Below are 20,857 nucleotides of genomic sequence, written 5' to 3'. Positions count from 1 at the left end.
TTTTTGTCAAAAACATTATTTTGTAGTAATTTGCTACAGTACTATTTTTATATAGACTTTCCAGGCATCATTAAGGCAAAGATGGTATCTAAAAACTGCAACTATAGACTTCCTGTTTTTAGTGGGTAGATTATCTGTAATCTTTAACGGACCTAGACATGACACAGAAGGTTGATAGTTTTACTGGAACAGTTTCTTTGACAGACAATTTCTGGTAATGTACTATTAAATGCATGTGTTTGAATTCAAAACAGACCTGTGTCAGGAATTCTGTGTTGGAATATTTCATACCTAAGACATTATGCCTAAACTTTGGCGTGTAATGAAGTCCACTTTTGGCTGATGTAATTTTCAGTAGTTGTGCATCAACCAAAGTGCTGGAATTTCTTTTTTTTTTTTTTAATTTCTTTATTTTTATTTTGGCCTGATGTTGGTGTTTGATGATTGCTCAGGGAACTACTAAAATGATTAGACTTCACATTGTGATGTGCATGCACACCACGTTCAGGTGCCAAAGAAAAGGTCAGGGCAATTTAAAAAGCCATCTATACCAAGTGATCAGATAATCCAGTTTGTAGATGCTGACAACATTAAAAACTAGTGGAAAGAGTAATAAGTTACTTTAAATTCTTCTGATGCCTAAACCTAACCACAAAGCGAGGAAAAAAACAAAACTAACAAGTCCAGTCATCTTAAAGTATTGAGACAGCCTTAACATTTAAACCACGTGCATAATGTGTGTAGTTTGTGCAGTAAGGGTATCCTGTGGTGTCTGGCACCAACACGTTGGCACTGGGTCTTCAGTTTCTGTGAATTAGGTGGGGCCTTTTTGGATTGGAATTATTTCAACGCGCTGTTCTTCAAACAACTTCTGTGAGGTTTAGAGGCTGGGTCGATGCTTTGATTTGGCCTTGTAGTCCTGGAGGCATTCCTGAGCAGTTTATGCAGTTTGGCACACAACTTTTATCCTGCTGCCATCAGGAAATGCCTGGAAAAAGAAGTGCAGTGTTGTTCACGTGTTCACGTCACCTGTTAGTGGTTTAAATGAGTGTGCATCTTCTGGAAACTATGGATGAGTTGGTGTGTAGTATTAAGAGAGATATGTTCATTACTGTTTTTGTTGGAGATAAGACACATTACAGGTATACCCAATAATGAGCATCTGGGTCAAGAAACTACATAAGGCAGTCTGTCATTGAGAGCTGCGAAAGTTGTAAGCCATCATGTGAGTGGTAACGCAGACATTGGTCTTTCCATAGCCTCATAGTTAAAATAACCGAAAAGACTGAAAGGAATAGTCACATGGAAGGGAGTTGTTGCTTTCCTTTACTGAATGCAGGCCCTTCTACATTGGTCCTTAAATTAAAAGGAGTAGTTGCCCTGAATCTGGCCCCTGGTCCATGGTCCCTGGCGTCATTCTGTCCACTCTACCTGCCCACAGTGTTTACACAGGACTGGTCAGTTATGAAGGAGATTTCACATCATAGGAGTCCACACTGAAATAGAACAGGGTCAGCGTGGTTTCTGGCTTTTTAGATGTGTGCTGTTTATGAATTCCTCTATTTGCTTTATCAGCCCAGTGCTGTTGACTCTCCAAAATGTGTCCTGTGAAAATGTGTAGCCTTGTAATAGACTGCAGGAGAAGATTATTCAATGTGACTGTTAAAGTTGGCTGAATTTGTTTAATTTGTCATTTTAAGCTGTTTTTTTTTGTTTTTTTTTCTAATGCTGAAATTGACTTCAACTATATTGGACTAGTCATGTAACCACTTAAAATGACCCTTTTGATAGTCAAATGTTATATTTTTGCTTTTCTAAAATATAGCCAACATGGCAGTGACTTCAGAGGGTTGGTCCAGCATTGAACGAGTGACTCATCACAGCCTATCTTTACCCAAGTTTCTCTGTTAGGTCCTTTTGTCCATCCAGCATTGGGGTTTAGCTTGTTCTTCCAGCACTTGGCAGGAAAACATCATATCTTCCTGGAAAAAAAACAGACTTTGAAAAAAAATATATTTTTAACTTTGTGTGCACTCTCTAATTTCGGTGTGTGTGGCGGGAATGCAGGGCTGACCACAGTTTGGCCATGGAGGCCCTGTATCAAGGGCAGCTGAGTGCTCTTCCCTCTGGCTGGAAGGCCCATGAACTTTGTCTGAACTCTGAAGTAGGAATCATTTATATGAGGAGAACTAGTGCATTAGGTTTGTGTTTATCTGTCTATATGCCGCCGTGTGCATGCACTACTAAGCTTCTACAGTATGTGACCATAACTTTCTGTGCCTCAAAGTCCAAAGAAGAGTAGATATGAAACCAGCAAGGGATTTACCGTAAGCATGTTTGCAGGAGTGTTGAAAAACTGGTGTTGTTTTTTAAGAGTGACCCCCTGTGTATTTTTCTCCTTGTGACTTTCCCATTTTCTGTCTTCATAATTAGCCCCCTCTTCCCGGTTGCTGTTCCTGCTACTCTATAGAATTACGGGCCTGCTTGAGTGCTACAAACCATCCTTTCCATCCCTGTGTGTTGTAACCATAACCACACACTTTTTTAAAAATGTATTTGCAGAGTAATCTAAACTGATCCTAGCCTTTTCTGTCTCTGTGTCTTCTTTAATTCAGGAGTTGATTCCACTCATCTTATGTACTGCCTGCCTTCACCCAGAGCCTAAAGAGAGAGACCAGCTTCTCCACATCCTCTTTAACCTAATCAAGCGACCGGATGATGAGCAGAGGTGCTAACACTTTGTGTCAACAGCCTGTGGTTAAAAAAACTCTGCCTGCATCCAGTATTTTCTCAAATGTGTGTTTTTGTCTCCAAAGACAAATGATTTTGACGGGCTGCGTTGCGTTTGCGAGGCATGTGGGGCCCACACGTGTCGAGGCTGAGCTACTCCCTCAGTGCTGGGAACAGGTAGAGTACATGCCTACAGGGGTTATTAAATATACTCCTACTGAATTTCACAGCTTTGAGATCATATTACTGATTTATAAATGGTCTCTAATCTGTTTTCTTTTTAAACATCTGAAGTTTATTTGAAATTCATGAATAATGCTAAAGTGATCAGGTGTGTAAATATTTAGATTTAATTAGCATACATTCTGTTTGCTGAGATTTACTTGGCATTGTGATGTGAACCTTTCTGTAGCACTTGAATTTATAAGACACGTCTCTGTTTTTGTTTTTTAATTTCAGTTCAAAGATGGGAAGTATACGTATTAATGATTTGCGTTTTCTCTGTATTTTTGTTTTGCTTTTTGTTGTCTTCCCACTTTTTCTCTCATAAAAACATTCAAAGGTTAGAAATGCAAACATGTCAGATCTTTCTGATTTGGGAATCTGTTAGCAATACCTCCATAGGCGTCCTTGAGTTAAATGGGTTAGCGGTTTGGTCTTCATTGCCACCTGTGTCACCACATGCAACACATGTGTGATAAACAAAATCTGCTCCCATGACAACGGCCGCTGCCACCAGTTTGGAGTCTGAGAATCTGCGCAGAAAGACAAATAGTGGTTTCCACAGGGTCAGGATGTTGCTGATACTCGAGTTGTTTCCATTCCACGGTGGCTGCACTCCCGTCTGCCTCTCCTTTTCTTTCAATTTCTATTGCTCTTTCTTTAAACACTTCAATTCCTCTAAACTTGTCTTCTCCAGATTAACCACAAATATCCAGAGAGGAGATTGTTGGTGGCAGAGTCCTGTGGAGCCTTAGCACCTTACCTGCCTGTAAGAACACATTATGTATGCAACATATTCAAGTTACAGTATATGATGAATATGGGCCTAAAGTACAGACTAAGCTTTCATTTGTGAAGCATTAATCTATTGCAATAACTGTTGAGAAATGTTTATACTTTATAGACAATCCCCTATTTTCAAGGGCTTAAGTGTAATTGGACACTCCTTATTATTTCTTCATCAATTGAGTGGGCTGTGAGTTAATTCCAGGTGTGGCATTTTCATTTGGAAGGGGTTGCGAGGAAAGTAAACTATCAGAAGGGCTCATAATCCAAATGCAACCCACACCATGGTATAGCTTCCTGCTTCCAGTGGAAGTGGTTTTACTAATTAAATCTGAAGAGCACGGGGATTCACGGTGTGCTCAGACTGAGCCAGGTGCAGCTACGTTGATTGGATGGTGCTTTAAAGAGAAGAAGTATAAGAAGAAGAATGATCCAGGACAAATTTTAAAAGCAACGTGGGAGTTCTTGAAAGCAAAAATGGCAAATCAGTTGCCTAATGTCAACCCGATCATAAATCTTTTTCCAATTTCAAACAAGAACAACTGAAAACAGCTGTTTTAAAGACCTGGCAAAGCATCACAATAGAGGAAACCCATTGTTTAGTGATGTTCATCAGTTCCAGACATCAGGCAGTCGTTGCCTACAAAGGATTCTTCTAAATATAGACTGTATAAAAAAATGAGTGAAATTTCTTGAGAGTTAATAAATATCTTTGCTCACCCACAATTCGGAAATAATCCATTTAAGCCCATACTCATCATGTACTAAATGTAGAATTATAAAATATGACCTGAATGAATTCTCAGTCTGTCTTTTTTTTTTTGCTGTCACTGTTTGTCTCTGTAGAAGGAGATTCGCAGCTCCCTGGTGCTGTCCATGTTGCAACAGATGCTTGCTGAGGATAAGGCGGACATGGTCAGGGAGGCTGTGGTCAAGAGCCTGGGTATAATTATGGGTTACATAGATGACCCAGATAAGTATTCCCAGGTGTGTATCTTTGTAGATGAACATGTATGAGAGTGATTTGTTTTAATGATGTCCACAACTGCTATTCTGCATTGTATGTATTACGCCAGGATTTTACAACTGCTTTTGTGGGTGAGACTGAGTGTTGCTCTATTGTTTGTCTGTTTTCATTCCAGGGTTTTGAGCTGATGCTGCTGTCTCTTGGAGACCCATCAGAGCGGGTGGTCAATGCGGTCCACCAGGTCTTCATCCCTGCCTTTGCTGCCTGGACCACAGAGCTGGGCACCCTGCACACTTCACTCATTCCTTCTCTACTGGCACGTATAGAGAAACTACATACAGTAAGTGTCTTTCATTTCAGTCTTGGCATAGTGCATATATAAAATTGCACTGTCTCACTTTCCATAATATGTGCTGCTTCTTTCTCTAGCAAGGAGAACATGGTCTAGATGAACACAAGCTACATGTTTTCCTGTCAGCCCTTCAGTCTCTTATCCCTCCGCTGTTCGCTGTGGTGCTGCAGAATGCACCCTTCACCAGCAGAGTCAAACTCCATGGCGACATACCTGCAATTGAAGGTAGGATGTTTACAAACACACACAGGTCAATTGTAAAAGAAATGCAGAAACCTAAGCAGAAGTAGAGGTTTGTATTTTAGTGTGACTAAAATGCAACTTTCAAACATTTTTCATTCACATATAGTCTACTGGTGCTAATGTGGCCTTTAAGCCTTTGACATTTATTATTCAGTTTCTGCCTTGGTCCTCTATCTTTGGATTTGCAGTGACTCGATTTCCCCGGCCAGCTTCTCCCCTCCAAGATGTGGCAACCATCATCGGCAGCAGGGAGATGCTGAGTGCCCTGCTGCAACTCTATGACCACCAGCTGGAGCATGAAGGAACCACTGGATGGGAGAGCCTGCTATGGGTGGTCAACCAGCTGTAAGAAACACACACATACACTCAAACCCATGAAGCTTGGTTTTGATCACTTCAGTGACTTAAAATAACTCATCGTCACCTAAACCAAGGCTTACTATAACCTTAAGCTATCGTGGTAATATGCAGTGACTAATGTTATGAGGATGTGGTTGTTATCCTCAGAGGGAAGAGGGACCTTATAATGGGAGGTTAAACACATTAAAGACATTCTAGATTTCCTCACAACACAAGTAACACAAGTGTAATCGGCACATGTCTACTAACATCGGTCGGCAAGGTCTGTCATCTCGGTTGTGGGCAAAAGACCTGCAACTGACAAATAAAGGCTATCTCATCTCATCTCTCTCAACATACTTTAAAAAAAAAAAATGTATGAAAGACTACTAATTTCTATTTTTTTTTCCTTTCTTCTGTTTTTTTAAACAGCCTACCGCAGCTCATAGAGATTGTGGGTCGCATAAATGTGACATCATCAACTTGTGTTCATGAATTTTCTCGCTTTTTCTGGAGATTCTGCCGCACCTTTGGCAAGATCTTCACCAACACTAAGGTAAACCTGTGATAACTGAGTAAACCATGACAATTTAGTCTTAATAAGCATTCTTAAAGTTTCCTCCAGTTTAGCTCATTTCAACCCACCTTGTTTACCTGAACAGGCACACTTGTTTTTAGAATACTGAATGGTGTTTAGAGCTGAGGCCACTAAAAAAAAATCTATTCTGTCATGTCATATACATAGTGCAACTACAATAAATGTGTCAGTTTACTGTGTATACGTTCATTCTTAGTTTGATATTTAAAGATATCTTTAAAGTTCATATGGGATGTTTTAAAAAGTGTGTGTGTGTGTGTGTGTGTGTGTGTGTGTGTGTGTGTGTGTGTGTAGTGTGTGTGTGTGTGTGTGTGTGTGTGTGTGTGTGTGTGTGTGTGTGTGTGTGTGTGTGTGTGTGTGTGTGTGTGTGTGTACAGTACATACCAATATTTATAAGTATTATGCTGGCATTTTATCATTGTGACTTTTGCAGGTTAAACCACAGTTCCAGGAGATTCTCCGACTGTCTGAAGAGAACGTTGGTAAGGGCAGCTTTAGCCTAGACGCAGATGTGCAAGTGTAAGGTTTTCTCAGCTCTCTCAAGAAACTGTTGATAGGTGGAGTTCAGACGCTGACACTGTTGATGTAAACAAGCTATTTGGAGTCTGTTATGGGTGTTTCCATCTCCTTTTTTATAAATTCCAAACATGTTTATATAATTATAAAGAGGTGCTTGGTCTTATGTGGCTGCCAAGTGTTTTAGTTTTGGTATTGTGGCCGCTGATGAAATGTGTTTTGTATGGAGACCCAGGCTGTGTTGAGGTCATCGGGACCTTTTCTGACATTTTTATAAAACCACAACAGTATAACATGCATGGTGAGGCCACAGTGTCACACATATACTCATGTTAACAAATGCGAAGCCAGTACGTTGGGTTGAAAATGACCTCGTCATGTCATATTTGTTTGTGTCTCGGCTCATTTCTAATCTTCTTGATTAACTGAATTTATTGCGTTCATTGTTATGATCGGCTTTTGTTCTCCTGTCAGATGCTTCAGCAGGGAATGGTATTCTCACCAAAGCCACAGTTCCTATTTATGCCACTGGAGTGCTGACATGTTATAACCAGGTAAATTAACAGCTGCTCAGAAACTAACAAACGTGATCAGACTTTTTGATAGTTTGTAGATTTCTTCAAGATTTAGGTAATCTGAATGATGGAATAAATGTTATACTACCATTTTATTTAAAAAAAAAATAGCTAAGTCTTTATCTTGGTTGGTTTGAGTTTTCCAGGGAGACAATTTTTTAATTAATTAGACAATTTGTGACAGAATCACTTTATTTTACAAATCTGGTCTATGCAATCTAAATATACACGTATTTGCAAGTTGGAACTGGATCCAGCAGCCACAATTTGCAAATACATGTGTTTGCAAGTTCAAATGCATGTATAAAATTCACTCCTAATGCCTGAGGTTAGCTGTCTGTCTAAGTGCAGTGTTTTGCGTCAACTTTTAACACAGTGTCAATGTTCAGAGCGGCCAGACTAAAAAGAGAATATAATTAACCGCACTCTTATAAATTATATACAGGTGTTACAGTGAAATACATGAAATTGTCACAAGTATGCTGTCATCTCTCAAAAGGAGGAGGATCGCAAGCTGTTGGTGGGTTTCCTAGAAGATGTTATGACAACCCTGTCTCTGTCCCATGCACCTCTTGACAGCCTGAAAGCCTCCTTTGTAGAGCTGGGGTAAGCTGAAACACACATGCACATGAATATTTAGTGTGTGTGTGTGTGTGTGTGTGTGTGTGTGTGTGTGTGTGTGTGTGTGTGTACACCCATTTATAAGAATGTGGCAGGTTCTTTTATACAGTTACTCGTTTGTTGTTTTAACTTGACAGTTTGAAAGTTAATGATTACTTAATCGGGTTGTTTTGTGTTTTTTTTCAGTGCCAACCCAGTGTACCATGAACTGCTGCTAACTGTTCTGTGGTATGGGGTGGTCCACACGTCTGCTCTTGTCCGGTGTACGGCAGCACGGATGTTTGAGGTACAAACACACAAGCACAAAAGGTTTTTTTGGAAGGGAAAAAAAAACAACTGTACCACAGTTGAAACATTGCACTAAAATGTATTTTAGTAAAATATAGACCAATGAAGCTGCACAATTATGGATAAAATCCTAATAATTTTTAATGCATTGTAGACATTTTTATTATGTAGTTATTGTTGTTGTATTGTGTTAAAGAATCTAAGTTGGTAGATAATGATTATCAATACATGTATAGTTTCACTGAGCTAAAAATGGTCAGTTGTGCAGTTATAAACAATATAGACTCAATATTCACATTTCCATATTTGCTATACTTGTGCTAGCTTTGCTTGCTGTTGCTGCTCTTGAACATTTGTTATTAAGCTGTTCTGCCCTTTAAATGTGAGTAAAGACTGTAGCATTTAGCTTATCAGTGCTCTGGTTCCAACCTTATGACTAGACCCTCAGACCTTTGACTGCACACTCATCCCAGTAGTGACAACATAAATATCTGCTACATGTCAGAAAAAACCTGAGGTCAGTACCCTGAAAGTACGGCATAGTTGAAGGAGCTGAAGGCCTGTTCCCTTTCAGTGTTGTTGGAAAGTATAATTTAATCAGAAATGTTCTTTTGTGAATTTTTTTTTTTTTATGTTTTCAGAATTTCAGATCCTGTGGAAACATAATACTGCTGTTATTTTGTAAAGGGAGACAATACCTTCTCTGTTTTCTTCAGCTGATTGGATCCATATTAAACCAGCATCCCAAGGCAAAAGTCCTGGCCAAAGCCATAAGAGACATGAGATCTCGTTTGTCCACACTTTAGGTCAAATACTGGGATGAGACTCTAGGCATAGCATTGGAACCTGGCCTTTGTTGATCTGAACTGGGGGAGGAGGAGTGGTAGGCCGTATTCATTCCCCCCTGTTTTGTGAACGACTCGTTCTTTCCCAGAACACCTCACTGTCACCATTTCATAGTGTGTAGCTGTCCACCATTACCAAAACTGTGGATCAAAAAGTGGCCCTTTACCACAGATGCCAGATCAAATTACTCTCAGCTATTTTATAATCTGGCGTGTGTGGAAAGAGCCCGCTGTTTTATGCTCACTGTATTGTAACAATACTTGTGCAATTTTAGCTATGTTGGCTTTGCCATGTGTGCATACCTGAGATTGCATGTGTGTGCGTGCGTGTGTGAACGAGTGTGTGTGTACACACTTGCTTGAAACATACAGTGCTGTTCCGTGTCTTGCAGCTATTGTTCTTGTCATTGTATATCACTTTCTTCCTATCTTTTTGTGTTTTTCTTTTCCCTTCCTTCTTTATTTTGCTTTTTCCCTTTTTTTTTTTTCTTTTTTTTTCTTTCTCTATTTATTGCCGGTGTTGCTCGCTCTTGTCCCAAATGCCCCGCCCACCTCTGTGACATCACGGCTGGCTCTGTCCAATCCGATCAGCTGCTGGTGAAGGGGGTGAATGAGACGCTGGTAGCTCAGAGAGTGGTGCCGGCTCTCATCACACTGTCTTCTGACCCTGAAATGTAAGTGAAACAACAACAGCAAACTGCGCCGCGTCTCTCTCCCCCTTCTCTTTGCTGCCTGAGAACTATCACATTTGGACCAGTCTTTACCTGCCAGGAGCAAATTCAGCAGAAAATAAGACAGTATGAACATTGAAATAACCTATTTGTCCAATACATTTTCATTCATTCTTCAAATATAACTCACTCATGTGCATTAGTTTAGAGCGGCTCCTGTTTAGGTTTAGGCTGTGCCATGGGGTAATTCTTCAGCATAACCACGGTGAACCCTTTTATGCATGTACACATCATCAGTCTGCATCACTAACTCATGCCAGCTCTCATTGCCTCATCAGTCTACAACTAATAAGTCCTTTGCCAGAAATGTGGTTGCATATTTCCCATGTGTCAACAGCACAATCCCTGCATGCCTGCGTGTAACCTGCCCCACCTCCTCCTCTTCCTCTCTATCCCACTCTGTGAGAGCAGGGCCCCTTCTGATTGACTCCAAAGAGTGGTTGGCAATCCTTCTTTTTTTTCTTTCTTTCTTTCTCTTCCATTTTATATATTCTACCTTTACCTCTTTCTTTCACCTCGCTTTCTTCTTTATACATTTCCCTCCTTCCTGCTGTCTCTGTCCCCTCCCATGGCACCCCTCCCTCTCTCTCATCCTGCTGTGTGGTGGGTTTGCAGTTGATTCTCCGAGGCATGAGTGAAGCATTAGTAGATCGCCGGGCGGCTCCAGCCCTTATAACTCTGTGCAGTGGGCCTGAATTGTGAGTCAATCAACACAGAAAAATCTCTCTGTAAACACTGTCCTTTTGTGGGCTGCATCCTTGCAGTGGTGCGTTCGTATAAAAAGAAGAAGAAGAAGAAATTTCTTGAATCTGTCTTGCTGAGCTGGCATCAATATGATGCCAGAAGTCTAAGTCTTATTTCGCTAACACAGCAGTTTTTCTAACCACAACAAAATCCAGTGAACCAGGAAGTAAGAGCCTGAGTTCGCTGGCCTCTCTTTCTTACCTCCCGTTTTCAATAACCACTGATGTCAACCCAGTGACTCACACTGACTAACAACATCTGTGCTTGGATAAATAGTTAAGTCTCCACTCTCTAGTCCAACAGGAAAATGTTTATGCATATTCATTCTGGTGATCTTTAGATTAATTAGCAAACAAATTTGATTCAGCCCTGTGTCACGCTATAAGCTGGTAAACACATAGCACACTATAAACAACAGCCTGTCTTCTGAGCCATGTCGTGACAATAATTCAAAGGGTTTTTTTGGCATGGATCTCTCAAACTCGACACTAATGAAATTTGTGGCATCACTGCTGGAATGCAGCCCCATTCATCTCATGTCTCTGTAATGAAATACATTTTTGGGTGCATATGCTTGTCCCCAAATTGTACTGTGAACACAAATTGATTTAACTTTTAATGCATGTTTTTTTTTCTTTTTTCTTTGTAGCCTTAAAAAATTGGCTTCACGTGTTTTGCCGTATCTACAATTAGCAGTTTTATAAATTAAAAATTAATGTTAAGAGAAACGTTCTTTTTTCCTCCAATGATCTCTCAGATGACCTCTGGCTTTTCTAGGCCTACTGACTGTGAAATGATTATTTAACATCACTCTAACGCCCCCCTCCCCATTAACCTTGCTTACTTCCATTCATCGCAGTCATTAATTCAAGTGATTAATGTCAGATATTCTTATTATTGTTTTGTATTTTTACAGCAGATTTAAGATTTTCATTTGTAGTTGGATTTTCTTCAAGAAAGATATAAATATATATAACTGTACCTTATCTTATAGTCCACTGATTTCTAAATATAGATGTGGGTCAAATAATATTCACAAAGATTTAGCATTTTGGTGCTCTGTAAAGTCAGATGAGCTCCCAGATCTTGGCTAAATTGATCATTACTGCTCAGATGATCACCATTTCAGATGCTCAGTCCAAACACAAACTCTCTATATAGCAGCTCTGTCATTCAAGTACTCAAAGCACTGATGGGTCATGCACTTGACACTTTACTTGACGCATGTAAATTTCACTGTTTATGGACATGTAATAACTTGAGCATAATGTAGAGCCTGATCTGGCACTACAGTAACCATCTCAGTCATCATTGTGGTTACCAGTGTGTCATTACACTGTAATCACTATATTTATGCAAAACCTAGAACATGTGTTAGCCACAGTAGTCCTAATTCTTTGACTTGTTGTGGGTTTTAGTATAAATGCTTGCTTGACACTGGATGTGGCACTGTAATAAAAAAAATGTACACAAATGAAAATTTCTAAGTCAATTCTGGAATCCGTTAGCTGCGCTGTTTAAAAAAATCCCTTACATGCCTTTCATCTTATGACATACCCTGAACACATCTCACTTCTTTTAATGTGGTTAACCCAATAATCTGGTGTTTCCCACATTATGAAATGAATCTGAAAACCTTTTTCCAGATAATGTTTGACTCATTCTAATTCTGCCATAATGGCACGCTAATAGAGAGTTAGAATGCCTGAAATAGTGATTAACTGACTATCTATGGTCAAAGCATTTTCTTGCATTCTTGCTGTTTGTAGCTCAGTGAGGATCTCTACTATTCCTGCCTTTGGTACCATAATGGAGACTGTCACTCAAAAAGAGGTGGGGAACTGTCAAAATACACAGTGATGAAATTAATTGAAAGCATTTTTAAATTCATCATCATTCTAAAATGTCTAAAAATACTTTTGCTTGCGTGTGTTTAGCTGCTGGAGCGTGTAAAGATGCAGCTGGCGTCATTCCTGGAAGACCCTCAGTACCAAGACCAGCACTCTTTGCACATGGAGATCATCAGGACATTCGGAAGGGTTGGGCCCAACGCAGAGCCACGCTTCAGAGACGAGTGTATGAAAATGACTAACTGTTTAAAAGGGGACTTTATGCTCAAATTTCCAGCTCAATGTGTTTGTTCTTGGACTCGAATTGAGGAGCTTTGCAGGATTCACTGCTTAAGAAAATTCCTGTTTACCTTAAACTGGGCTTGAGTGCAGACGCTCAGCTCATGCTCTGTAACGAGGCGTTTTAAGTTTCTTTCCCTTAAAGGCCACACTTCCTTTAAGCCAACTTTTTTCTGGTTGGCTTCCCCTCACAATCAAAATATTTGAACAACTGGTGGATTGAGCTCTGTTGTCTGGGATTACCATATAGTGGGTATCCGCTCCTACTGTCATCATTGAGAGCTACGCGTAGGAAAAAGCTTCTGAAACTGACCACTTATTTCATTTTGCTATCTCACCTATGCCAAACCTTGGCCATGTTTGATATGAGCATGCTCCAAAAAATAAGGACATCTCATTTTTTTTAAATATGCTTTTTAATCTCTTCATTGTTTTGTTTAATTCTGCTTTTTCTGTGCTCTAACCATTTGCCCCTGTCTTTGCTATTCTCCTAGTTGTGCTTCCACACCTTCACAAGCTTGCTCTAGCTAACAACAGCCAGAGCGTTGAAAACAAGAGGATTGACATTGCCACTCAGCTGTTTGAGGCCTACAGCGCCCTCTCCTGCTGCTGTATCCTTTTAAAGGTCATGGTTCACAGTCCATGTAAGCTGTTTTGAAATGGATTTCCATTCTTAAATGAAAAAGCAATTTAACTGTCACTCTACGTGATAAGACCTAATAGCTTAAAACTAACTTACTCCAAGAGGAAATATGAGTCCACTCGTCCTTTTAATACTCCTGTACTTATGTGTTTCCAAATGATTTACCAGAAGTCAGTGTCAAGTTTGGTTAGGGTTCAGGGTTAGATGTTGTAACTGTAAGTCAGTAAGAAGAACCTAAGCGTTACCAGTTATTTCCTAGCTATCCTTGTGAGATGTGCTGGTATGTATCAGTGTGGTCTCGGTGCCTCTGTGTATGGTTCACTGTGTGTATTGGCAGGATTTAACTATCATTTGGCAGAAGGAGAAAGGAAAAATAAGCTGCCTCCATTTTGGGGCCAGATGTAATTACAGGGTTGGTTAAGCAGAGGAAAGGATGAGAGAGGGAGAAAGTGTGTGAGTGGAGGGAAAGGACTGAACATCAGCTCCAATCCTTAGGAACAGTTCCCAGGACAGAACTCACGTTTATATCATCTCTGCCGTTTCTGTCATCCCTCTTTTCTCTGATTCTTTTTCCTCTATTTCTCTTTTAAAAACTCTTTTTTTTTTTTTTTTTTTTTTTTTTTTTTTTTTTTTCCCCCCTCTTTTTCATCTTTACTGACAACCCAACCCCACCCAGGTCCAACACACACACACGGCAGCTGTTGAGGTTCATTCCTGTGGATTTTTGTCAGGCTGTGATTTTATAGTGCAGTAGTGTCCAGGAGGTATAGCCCTGACCTCAGAGCCTCTACCTCCCACTGCACTTCTTTCTCCTGTAATCAGTGCGACAAGCTCTGAAAGTGTACATTTCCATCCCTAAAAATAAAGACGTGCTCACCGCTGGTCCCATATAGTTTCACTGGGTTTGATGGGTGGCAGAACACATGCAGTCCAGGATGAAGGAACATGGAGTAAAGTTTGTGTGAACCTATTTTCATTCTCAGATGGGTGGAGTGTGCCCTGTAGCTATAAAGTAATGAAGTGACTTTCTCATGAATTTGTAATTGTAATTACTATTGATTTCATCAGCAGCAAAATATTTTAAATTGTCCTGAAGTAAACCCCTCCCATCTGGTGATTCCCGGAAACACTGTTATTGCTCAGTAGTATTACTAACTGTCTGACCTTGGAATCACCAGTTCTTTAGTTTACATGTCTATACAAGTAGCAACAAGAACAAGATAGTAAATTGTAAAAATCCTCCTATGTTATTATATCCTAATATTCATCCTTCCAGACTAAGTGCATTTTGCAACTTTTCTTTTTAATGAAAAAAGCAAAAATCTTTCAAATTTGTTTACTGTATTAAGTTTAAAAGTTCAAATTGCATGTATTGTTTTAAGAAATAGATTGCATTTATTCTTTTTTTCCCCTTTCTTTTCTGTTTTACTGTATTTGATCTAATTTAGTAGTTGTGATTTGTGGAGAACCAAGTAGGACTTTAAACTGAACACTTGCATTTGAGTTTCTGATGGCTGCATTACTTCAGTTAAGCCCTTAACTTTCAGTCCAGTCATTTCCGAGGAGGTGATGGTCAACCATTTCCTGCCTGGTCTCAGGTGTCTGCGTGCTGACATGGAGCAACTCTCTCCAGAGCATGAGGTCAGGAGAAAACACAAAGACATGCTTGCACATTCATATAAGCCTGACTGATATTGGTTGTTATGAATGCCAATATCAATATAAGTTAAAATGAAAAAATTAAAGAAGACAGCCTTGAACCATGAATGTAGATGTAGCATAGCTTAGCCATTAGAGGAGTATACAGTGGTCCCTCGCTATAACGCGGTTCACCTTTGGAGGTGTCGCTGTTTCGCGTAATTTTTTTATTTTTTTGGTGCAATTTTGCATGTGTTTTTTTTTTTGTTTGTTTGTTTGTTTTAGGTGTGCAATGTGTTCTGCTTTCTGATTGGCTGTAGACCATTGTCAATCAATCTTGTGCCCCATCTCTTGTCCAGTACAGAATGCATTCAGCTTGTCAAATTTGCATAAATCTTCGATTGCTAGCAGTGTGACTCTGAAGTGCTGTACTGTATGTTTGTAAGTTTTGTCCAACAAACACAAAAATGTCGATGAAACATTTTGCACCGCCATAGGCAAGAGAGAAAAGTGTGGAAATGTTCGAGCATGTCGGAGAAAAGTGTATGAAGTGTGTAATGAGGGGTTTTACAGCCATAAAACATCATAACAATAAAAATCAAGTTAGGTGAAATTCGCAGAGTAGCAATCACCTGCTATTTTTAGAATGTAACTACCGCGATAAACGAGGGACCACTGTACTATAACGGAATTGTAACACCACCAGCATTTCTTTACATTTGCTTGCTTGTAAAAATCTACAATCCCAGTGAGAGAGGGTGTATCATGGGGATGGTTATCGACTGTTATGCCGGGCTTTCTGCTTCAGGCTCTGTGTGTGATCACATAAAATCGAGTGCTCCTGTAAGTACAGCCTAGTCCAGTCAGACATCAGATGATGATGATGATGATGATTAAAAAAAAAAAAATCAAGATTGTTGCATTTTGATTAGATTAGTGGTTCAGAAAGTCCAGTAATCGGGTGGTCTGGCAAAGAGATCGGTAAAATAAACATTTTAATTTGAGTTCTCAGTGCTGCTGTTTATTTTAAATAAGACAGCAGCATATTAGTGCTCTGAAATTTTAAATTCATTCATTTAAACATTAAAGGTAAATGTTCTGCAGCCAAATACAGCAGATGTGAAATCTGCTGTTTAACTCTAGTCCTGTGTTCTAGTAGCTGCAGTTCCAGTAAATTATAAAAACACGTATAAATTTTCTTCATTATCAAACATACACATTCCAGCAACAATGTGATGCACAGTTTGTGCTGCTATAATTTGTACGGTGGCAGGGATTAACAGCTTGCACATAGAAAACATATACCCCAGCAGAGAATCTTTCCTACACTCCATGGTCTGTAATGCATGCTGTAAATAAAAGAATCATTGAAAACATGGTCAACATAAACTCCTCCTGACCAGGTTATGTGTTCAGCAATAGTTACCATGGTGATTTAGCCAGTTAAATGGAGAGCAGCTTTCGTGTTACAGAAAACTCTGACTTCAAGCCCAGCGTTGCTTGGTAAACCATTAATCTTGCTTTTTTGTGATGATCAAACAGGATTGTTTTTAAGATGCATTGTGATGCAGGACTCGTAATTAACTACATATAATAAATGTTAAGGAGATCTGAAGCCTGAAAGGAAAGACATATTGGCCTATGTGAAAGATTTACATAAACAAATAGTGGTGTCAGCCTTTAAAATTCTATATTGTTTGGCCTCTAAACTCTACACATCATATTCGTGCGTGCATACACATGTGTTTGCATGCTTTTATGTTCCTTTGGGGTTGCTAATTCAAACATGTGGACCTATCCGATGTGCTGACTGCTTGGGAATAAGTGAACAGCTGAAAGCTGTTTTTATTGATGAGCCACATCGTCTACCTTTTTTGTTTTTTTGCTACTGATCTGTGATCTCGCACAAATAAGAAAAAAAAAGACAGTCTTTCTCAGACACACTCATACACACACCTCTCATATATATTTGTGTCTTGGAATCTCACGCGATCCGTTTCATGTGAACATTTAGCCAAGGTGACTAATGATCAGCTGACTCTTTCATTCATAAGACATCGACTCTTGACTGTAAGCTGTGCATACCAGACTAACAGATAAAAAAGGTTTCACGCTGTGAAACATATGAACTCTAAAGGCCTTTATAGGACTAACCCAGCCCAAATAAATACACGAAAATAACAGGAACTAGTTTCAAAAAGTTGACAAAATAATTTCCTTTTATTTGCGTCTGTGTTAATTTACTTCACTATTAAATAATTATTATGTTTCCATTTTGCAAGTTCCTCTGTTTTCTATCAATCTGTTGAATAGAAGCAGTCGTTTCTGTTGTTAGCCTGGCTTTGATTAAGCAAAAGACATGAAAGTTAATCCCATAACACAGCCAGTGAATGACAGCCAAGTCCTTTCAACACTCAAGACACACATAGAGAAATGTAGAAGAAAAGATGCACTAAAAACCAGCATGCCAAAATAAAGTGGTTGGGATTGGTTGGGTAAAACACAGTGATGTGAATTAATGTAAAGGTACAAATCACCTGAACAAAACGGAAACATGGAGAAACGTTTGGGGTTCTTTTTTTAGCTGAATCTGTTTCTTTCATTCGCAGGTGATTCTTAGCTCAATGATCAAAGAGTGTGAAATCAAGGTGGAAAACAGAGCGATGTCAGACCCACAAGGGTAAGGCTCAACGCACCCCCATTCATACCATTACTTTGCTCTGAAAGGAATGTCAAAATATGGGCTTTTATTGCATAAGACTCTGACAAATGAAGACAGAATGAAGTAGCGAAGGATCCTTACCACGTGGCGAGCGTGAAAGACAGAGCCCATATAGTGGGAGTTTTGGGTTTTTCTGTATCCCCCGTTACGAGTAGTTTTAAGTGTCAAAGCCACACGAAAGGAAGATTTTTGATCATGTGTATTTGGAGCTTATTAAAAAGAGGGGCGATAAAAAGTGTATGTTTGTGAGCATGTAGATGCAGGAAGTGTGTATAAGTCTGTGCGAGTAGATTGTGTAAAAGTGTGTTCCCCCGAGGTTACAGCCGTTAAAGTCTCTGCGCTCACGCTGAGAGATTTTTCTTACCTTTTCATTTTGTTCTGCCAAGTCTGGCTTCAACTTCTCTCCCCATAACTGGTAACACGGATTGTTACTTTTTAAGGAGATCTGACCTCTGAGAAAAGAGGTTTGGAAAGTTTTGTACATTTTTAAGCCCCATTTAATTTAATTTTACTGTAAAAACCATGTGATTCTGCGCTCAGTGAATTCTTTACCAAAATAATTATTGAAGTAGGATCGCCTAACATGGATCCAATTCCTTACCACTGAGATTACATATTAGAGTTTCTAAGTCAAGTCTATGAAGTTTGATGTGATATTAAATGCTCATGAACTACAGGTGGTACACAAAAGCATGGACTAAAATGGTTCGCAGGTCATAAAGTGCTTTGAGTTGGTGTTATGTTTGTGCTGGTATTGAGCAATGCAGCTCTTTGGCACCAACTTGTTCTCTGTATCATTCTGAGTCCGAACAAACTCAAAAGAGGAACTTGAGGAGCCGTTAGACTGTAAAAAATCAGGAGGGGCTGAATTGGCAAACAGTATTTCCTTTCTAAAGAAGTGGAGTAGAGGGTGATGTGAGCTCAGACAGATTGCAGAGGGATTTTTGGCATAGTTTTGATTTGATTTTGATTTTAATACATTCATATCGAAAATGGCTAAAGTTCACTGCTGCGTCATGTCCACGTCCTAACGTTGTCTTTTGTTTTTTTGCATAGCTCCATGTCAATTGCATCCAGTTTGGTGGGTGAGGATGCCAAGACCAAGTTTCTAAGTAAGATGGGTCAGCTGACTACCTCTGGCGCCATGCTGGCCAACGTCTTCCAGAGAAAAAAGTAATCCCAACACTGACCGATTCATCATCTCGAATAACTGACCAAACGCTGCACTCACTGGGAGCATTTCGTTTTACTGGGAGTAAACAAAAAAAAAAAAGCATATGTTCAGCTTCGAGCAGACGGAAGTCAAGTGTATAGTTGAGTTGATTTCGAGAAATTTTGCTTGAAGTTGTATTGATTTTAAAATCTGTGCAGCAGGACTACTTGTTAAACAGGGATGGTTTTCGCAGCGAAAGCTTCTGAGGCTTTCCTCTGCTCGTATTTTCCTCTCCTCAACTATTAATCACGACAGATGCATCATCAAGGACTAGGATTTTCTTTCATTAGTCAGTGTTAGAATTATCATGTCACAACAGAAAGAGAGGAGAGACGAGAAGAAACTCTACAGTATCGAGACTAACCCACAGCGATAACGAGGAACTCGTTACCTGGACATTTCCGGACTTGAAAGGTATCACTGAGTTTGTTTTAAGTTTTAGTGCAGTACTTCTTGTATCAGAAGAGCCTCACTCGTTTTTGAGAAGCAGAACTCTGAGCGCAGCCTGCGGGGGTTTCATTTACGATGTTAATGGGCGCCATTTTGGATCAAAAGGTTCGAAAGCAGTCGCATTAATTACACTGAAGGTCTGAACCACCAAAAGGCTGCGCGGATTATTTAGAATGCCTTGTACAGTGTCTCTGTACGGCTCTGAAGTATCGCCTACTTGAAACTATTAAAAAGAAAAGTGTCTTGCCTTTATTTCTTCAGTTTCTGGTTTTTGTTTTGATAGCTTCTATTTTATAACTTATTTATGTCTTAATGAAGAAAAACATACTTTATTCCAACTTCCAAAGAAATTTGCACTTCACTTTACTATTACGTTCTTTATTATCTATATTGCTTTTGTTTAATTCAGTCTTACACACGGAGATTATCACTATTTTTTTTTTTTTTTTTTTTTTTTTTTTTTATCCATTATGGCAATGTGAAGTTGAAGAGAACACTGATCATAATTATTCCTTCTCTGTCTGTTGCATCTTGTCTCTCAGTGTTGCAGTGTCTCTGATAATTGTACTTTGTTTTTTTCTAACGTGGGGATTTGGTTCTTTTTTTTTTTTTTCTTTTTCGTTCGTTCAATTTGGACATGCTCTAAGAGAAACCGTAAATAAATGTATCATACACTGAACTGAAGAACACGGTACTCATTGTGTATATTTGAAATTCGTGTCTTGGTGTAATAAAAGATGGAGATCAGTTGTGTACTTAAATTTACTTCTGGAAGGTTCATTGAATGCCTGCATGTACCAGGACTTTTTTTTTTTTTTTTTTGTCCGCCGCAGTGATTAAGGAGCTCTCACTGTGGCTCAAAGTGTCGGCAGGTGTTAGAAGGCTGTAAAACAAAGTCATTTAACAGGAGAAACGCACACCACTCCTGCCCGTGTGCTTCAACTTCAAACGTTTCAAGTCTCCTATTGTCTCCTTAGTACAACAAACCAAAGTCCATCTTATGGGACATTCCCAACAACTTAACACCCCCCAAAAAACAGTAATAAAAGCCCAGATCTGCCATCTAGATTACACTATCTCTCAATCCCTGCATGTTTTGGAAAAATGACTTTGTAATGATATGGTCAACTTTGGCCTTAATCTATAAAAGAGCACGATTGAACTCAAAGGAGTGTGGACTCTAACTTTCAAATGGGTTTTTGACAGCCCTGACTGGCCTGTAGTGGAGTCCAGTACATTGATTTGTGATTGCAAGATCTTATTTAGCGGTTGAACATAAAGCGAGTTGGCCAACACTCTGATAAAGAGCATTTGCATATTCAAGCTAATATTCAACCACCATCACTGATAACTCGCCAGGTGGATAAATAATTGTTACACACTGTTAAGGCATGGCATCGTGGCTTTGTGGGCGTGCCTGTTGTTCTACGTGTGTGTGGGTAAGTGCATGCTGTGGTATTTATAATTTGCATTCATAGTGAATACTATAGTGTTGTCCAAACAAC

General features: G+C 39.4%; 1 protein-coding gene across 9 annotated transcripts in view; it reads left to right on the top strand.

The window, feature by feature from the left end:
- relch (RAB11 binding and LisH domain, coiled-coil and HEAT repeat containing) overlaps nucleotides 1-20,099 on the top strand; it is a 37,707-nt gene extending 17,608 nt beyond the window's left edge. For 6 of the 9 annotated variants that reach the window (XM_042213150.1, XM_042213083.1, XM_042212988.1 and 3 more), the window contains 19 exons: nucleotides 2,616-2,728; nucleotides 2,817-2,907; nucleotides 3,650-3,721; nucleotides 4,585-4,725; nucleotides 4,881-5,045; nucleotides 5,135-5,282; nucleotides 5,489-5,645; nucleotides 6,072-6,195; nucleotides 6,671-6,719; nucleotides 7,228-7,307; nucleotides 7,828-7,934; nucleotides 8,136-8,235; nucleotides 9,674-9,756; nucleotides 12,327-12,390; nucleotides 12,495-12,633; nucleotides 13,181-13,297; nucleotides 14,882-14,970; nucleotides 17,577-17,647; nucleotides 18,746-20,099. In XM_042213150.1, coding sequence (XP_042069084.1) covers nucleotides 2,616-2,728; nucleotides 2,817-2,907; nucleotides 3,650-3,721; nucleotides 4,585-4,725; nucleotides 4,881-5,045; nucleotides 5,135-5,282; nucleotides 5,489-5,645; nucleotides 6,072-6,195; nucleotides 6,671-6,719; nucleotides 7,228-7,307; nucleotides 7,828-7,934; nucleotides 8,136-8,235; nucleotides 9,674-9,756; nucleotides 12,327-12,390; nucleotides 12,495-12,633; nucleotides 13,181-13,297; nucleotides 14,882-14,970; nucleotides 17,577-17,647; nucleotides 18,746-18,866 — 2,031 coding nt within the window. In that variant the 3' untranslated portion in view covers nucleotides 18,867-20,099. Of the gene's footprint in view, nucleotides 1-2,615; nucleotides 2,729-2,816; nucleotides 2,908-3,649; nucleotides 3,722-4,584; nucleotides 4,726-4,880; nucleotides 5,046-5,134; nucleotides 5,283-5,488; nucleotides 5,646-6,071; nucleotides 6,196-6,670; nucleotides 6,720-7,227; nucleotides 7,308-7,827; nucleotides 7,935-8,135; nucleotides 8,236-9,673; nucleotides 9,757-10,428; nucleotides 10,512-12,326; nucleotides 12,391-12,494; nucleotides 12,634-13,180; nucleotides 13,298-14,881; nucleotides 14,971-17,576; nucleotides 17,648-18,745 lie in introns of those variants that run through there. The other 3 variants (XM_042213065.1, XM_042212950.1, XM_042213119.1) reach the window with 2 other exon arrangements.
- Nucleotides 20,100-20,857: the final 758 nt, after the last annotated feature.

Source organism: Haplochromis burtoni, unplaced genomic scaffold (assembly GCF_018398535.1).
Source record: "Haplochromis burtoni strain Fernald_Lab_line unplaced genomic scaffold, NCSU_Asbu1 Contig_1, whole genome shotgun sequence".
NCBI lineage: Eukaryota > Metazoa > Chordata > Actinopteri > Cichliformes > Cichlidae > Haplochromis > Haplochromis burtoni.
This window is presented reverse-complemented; position numbering and strand designations above follow the sequence as displayed.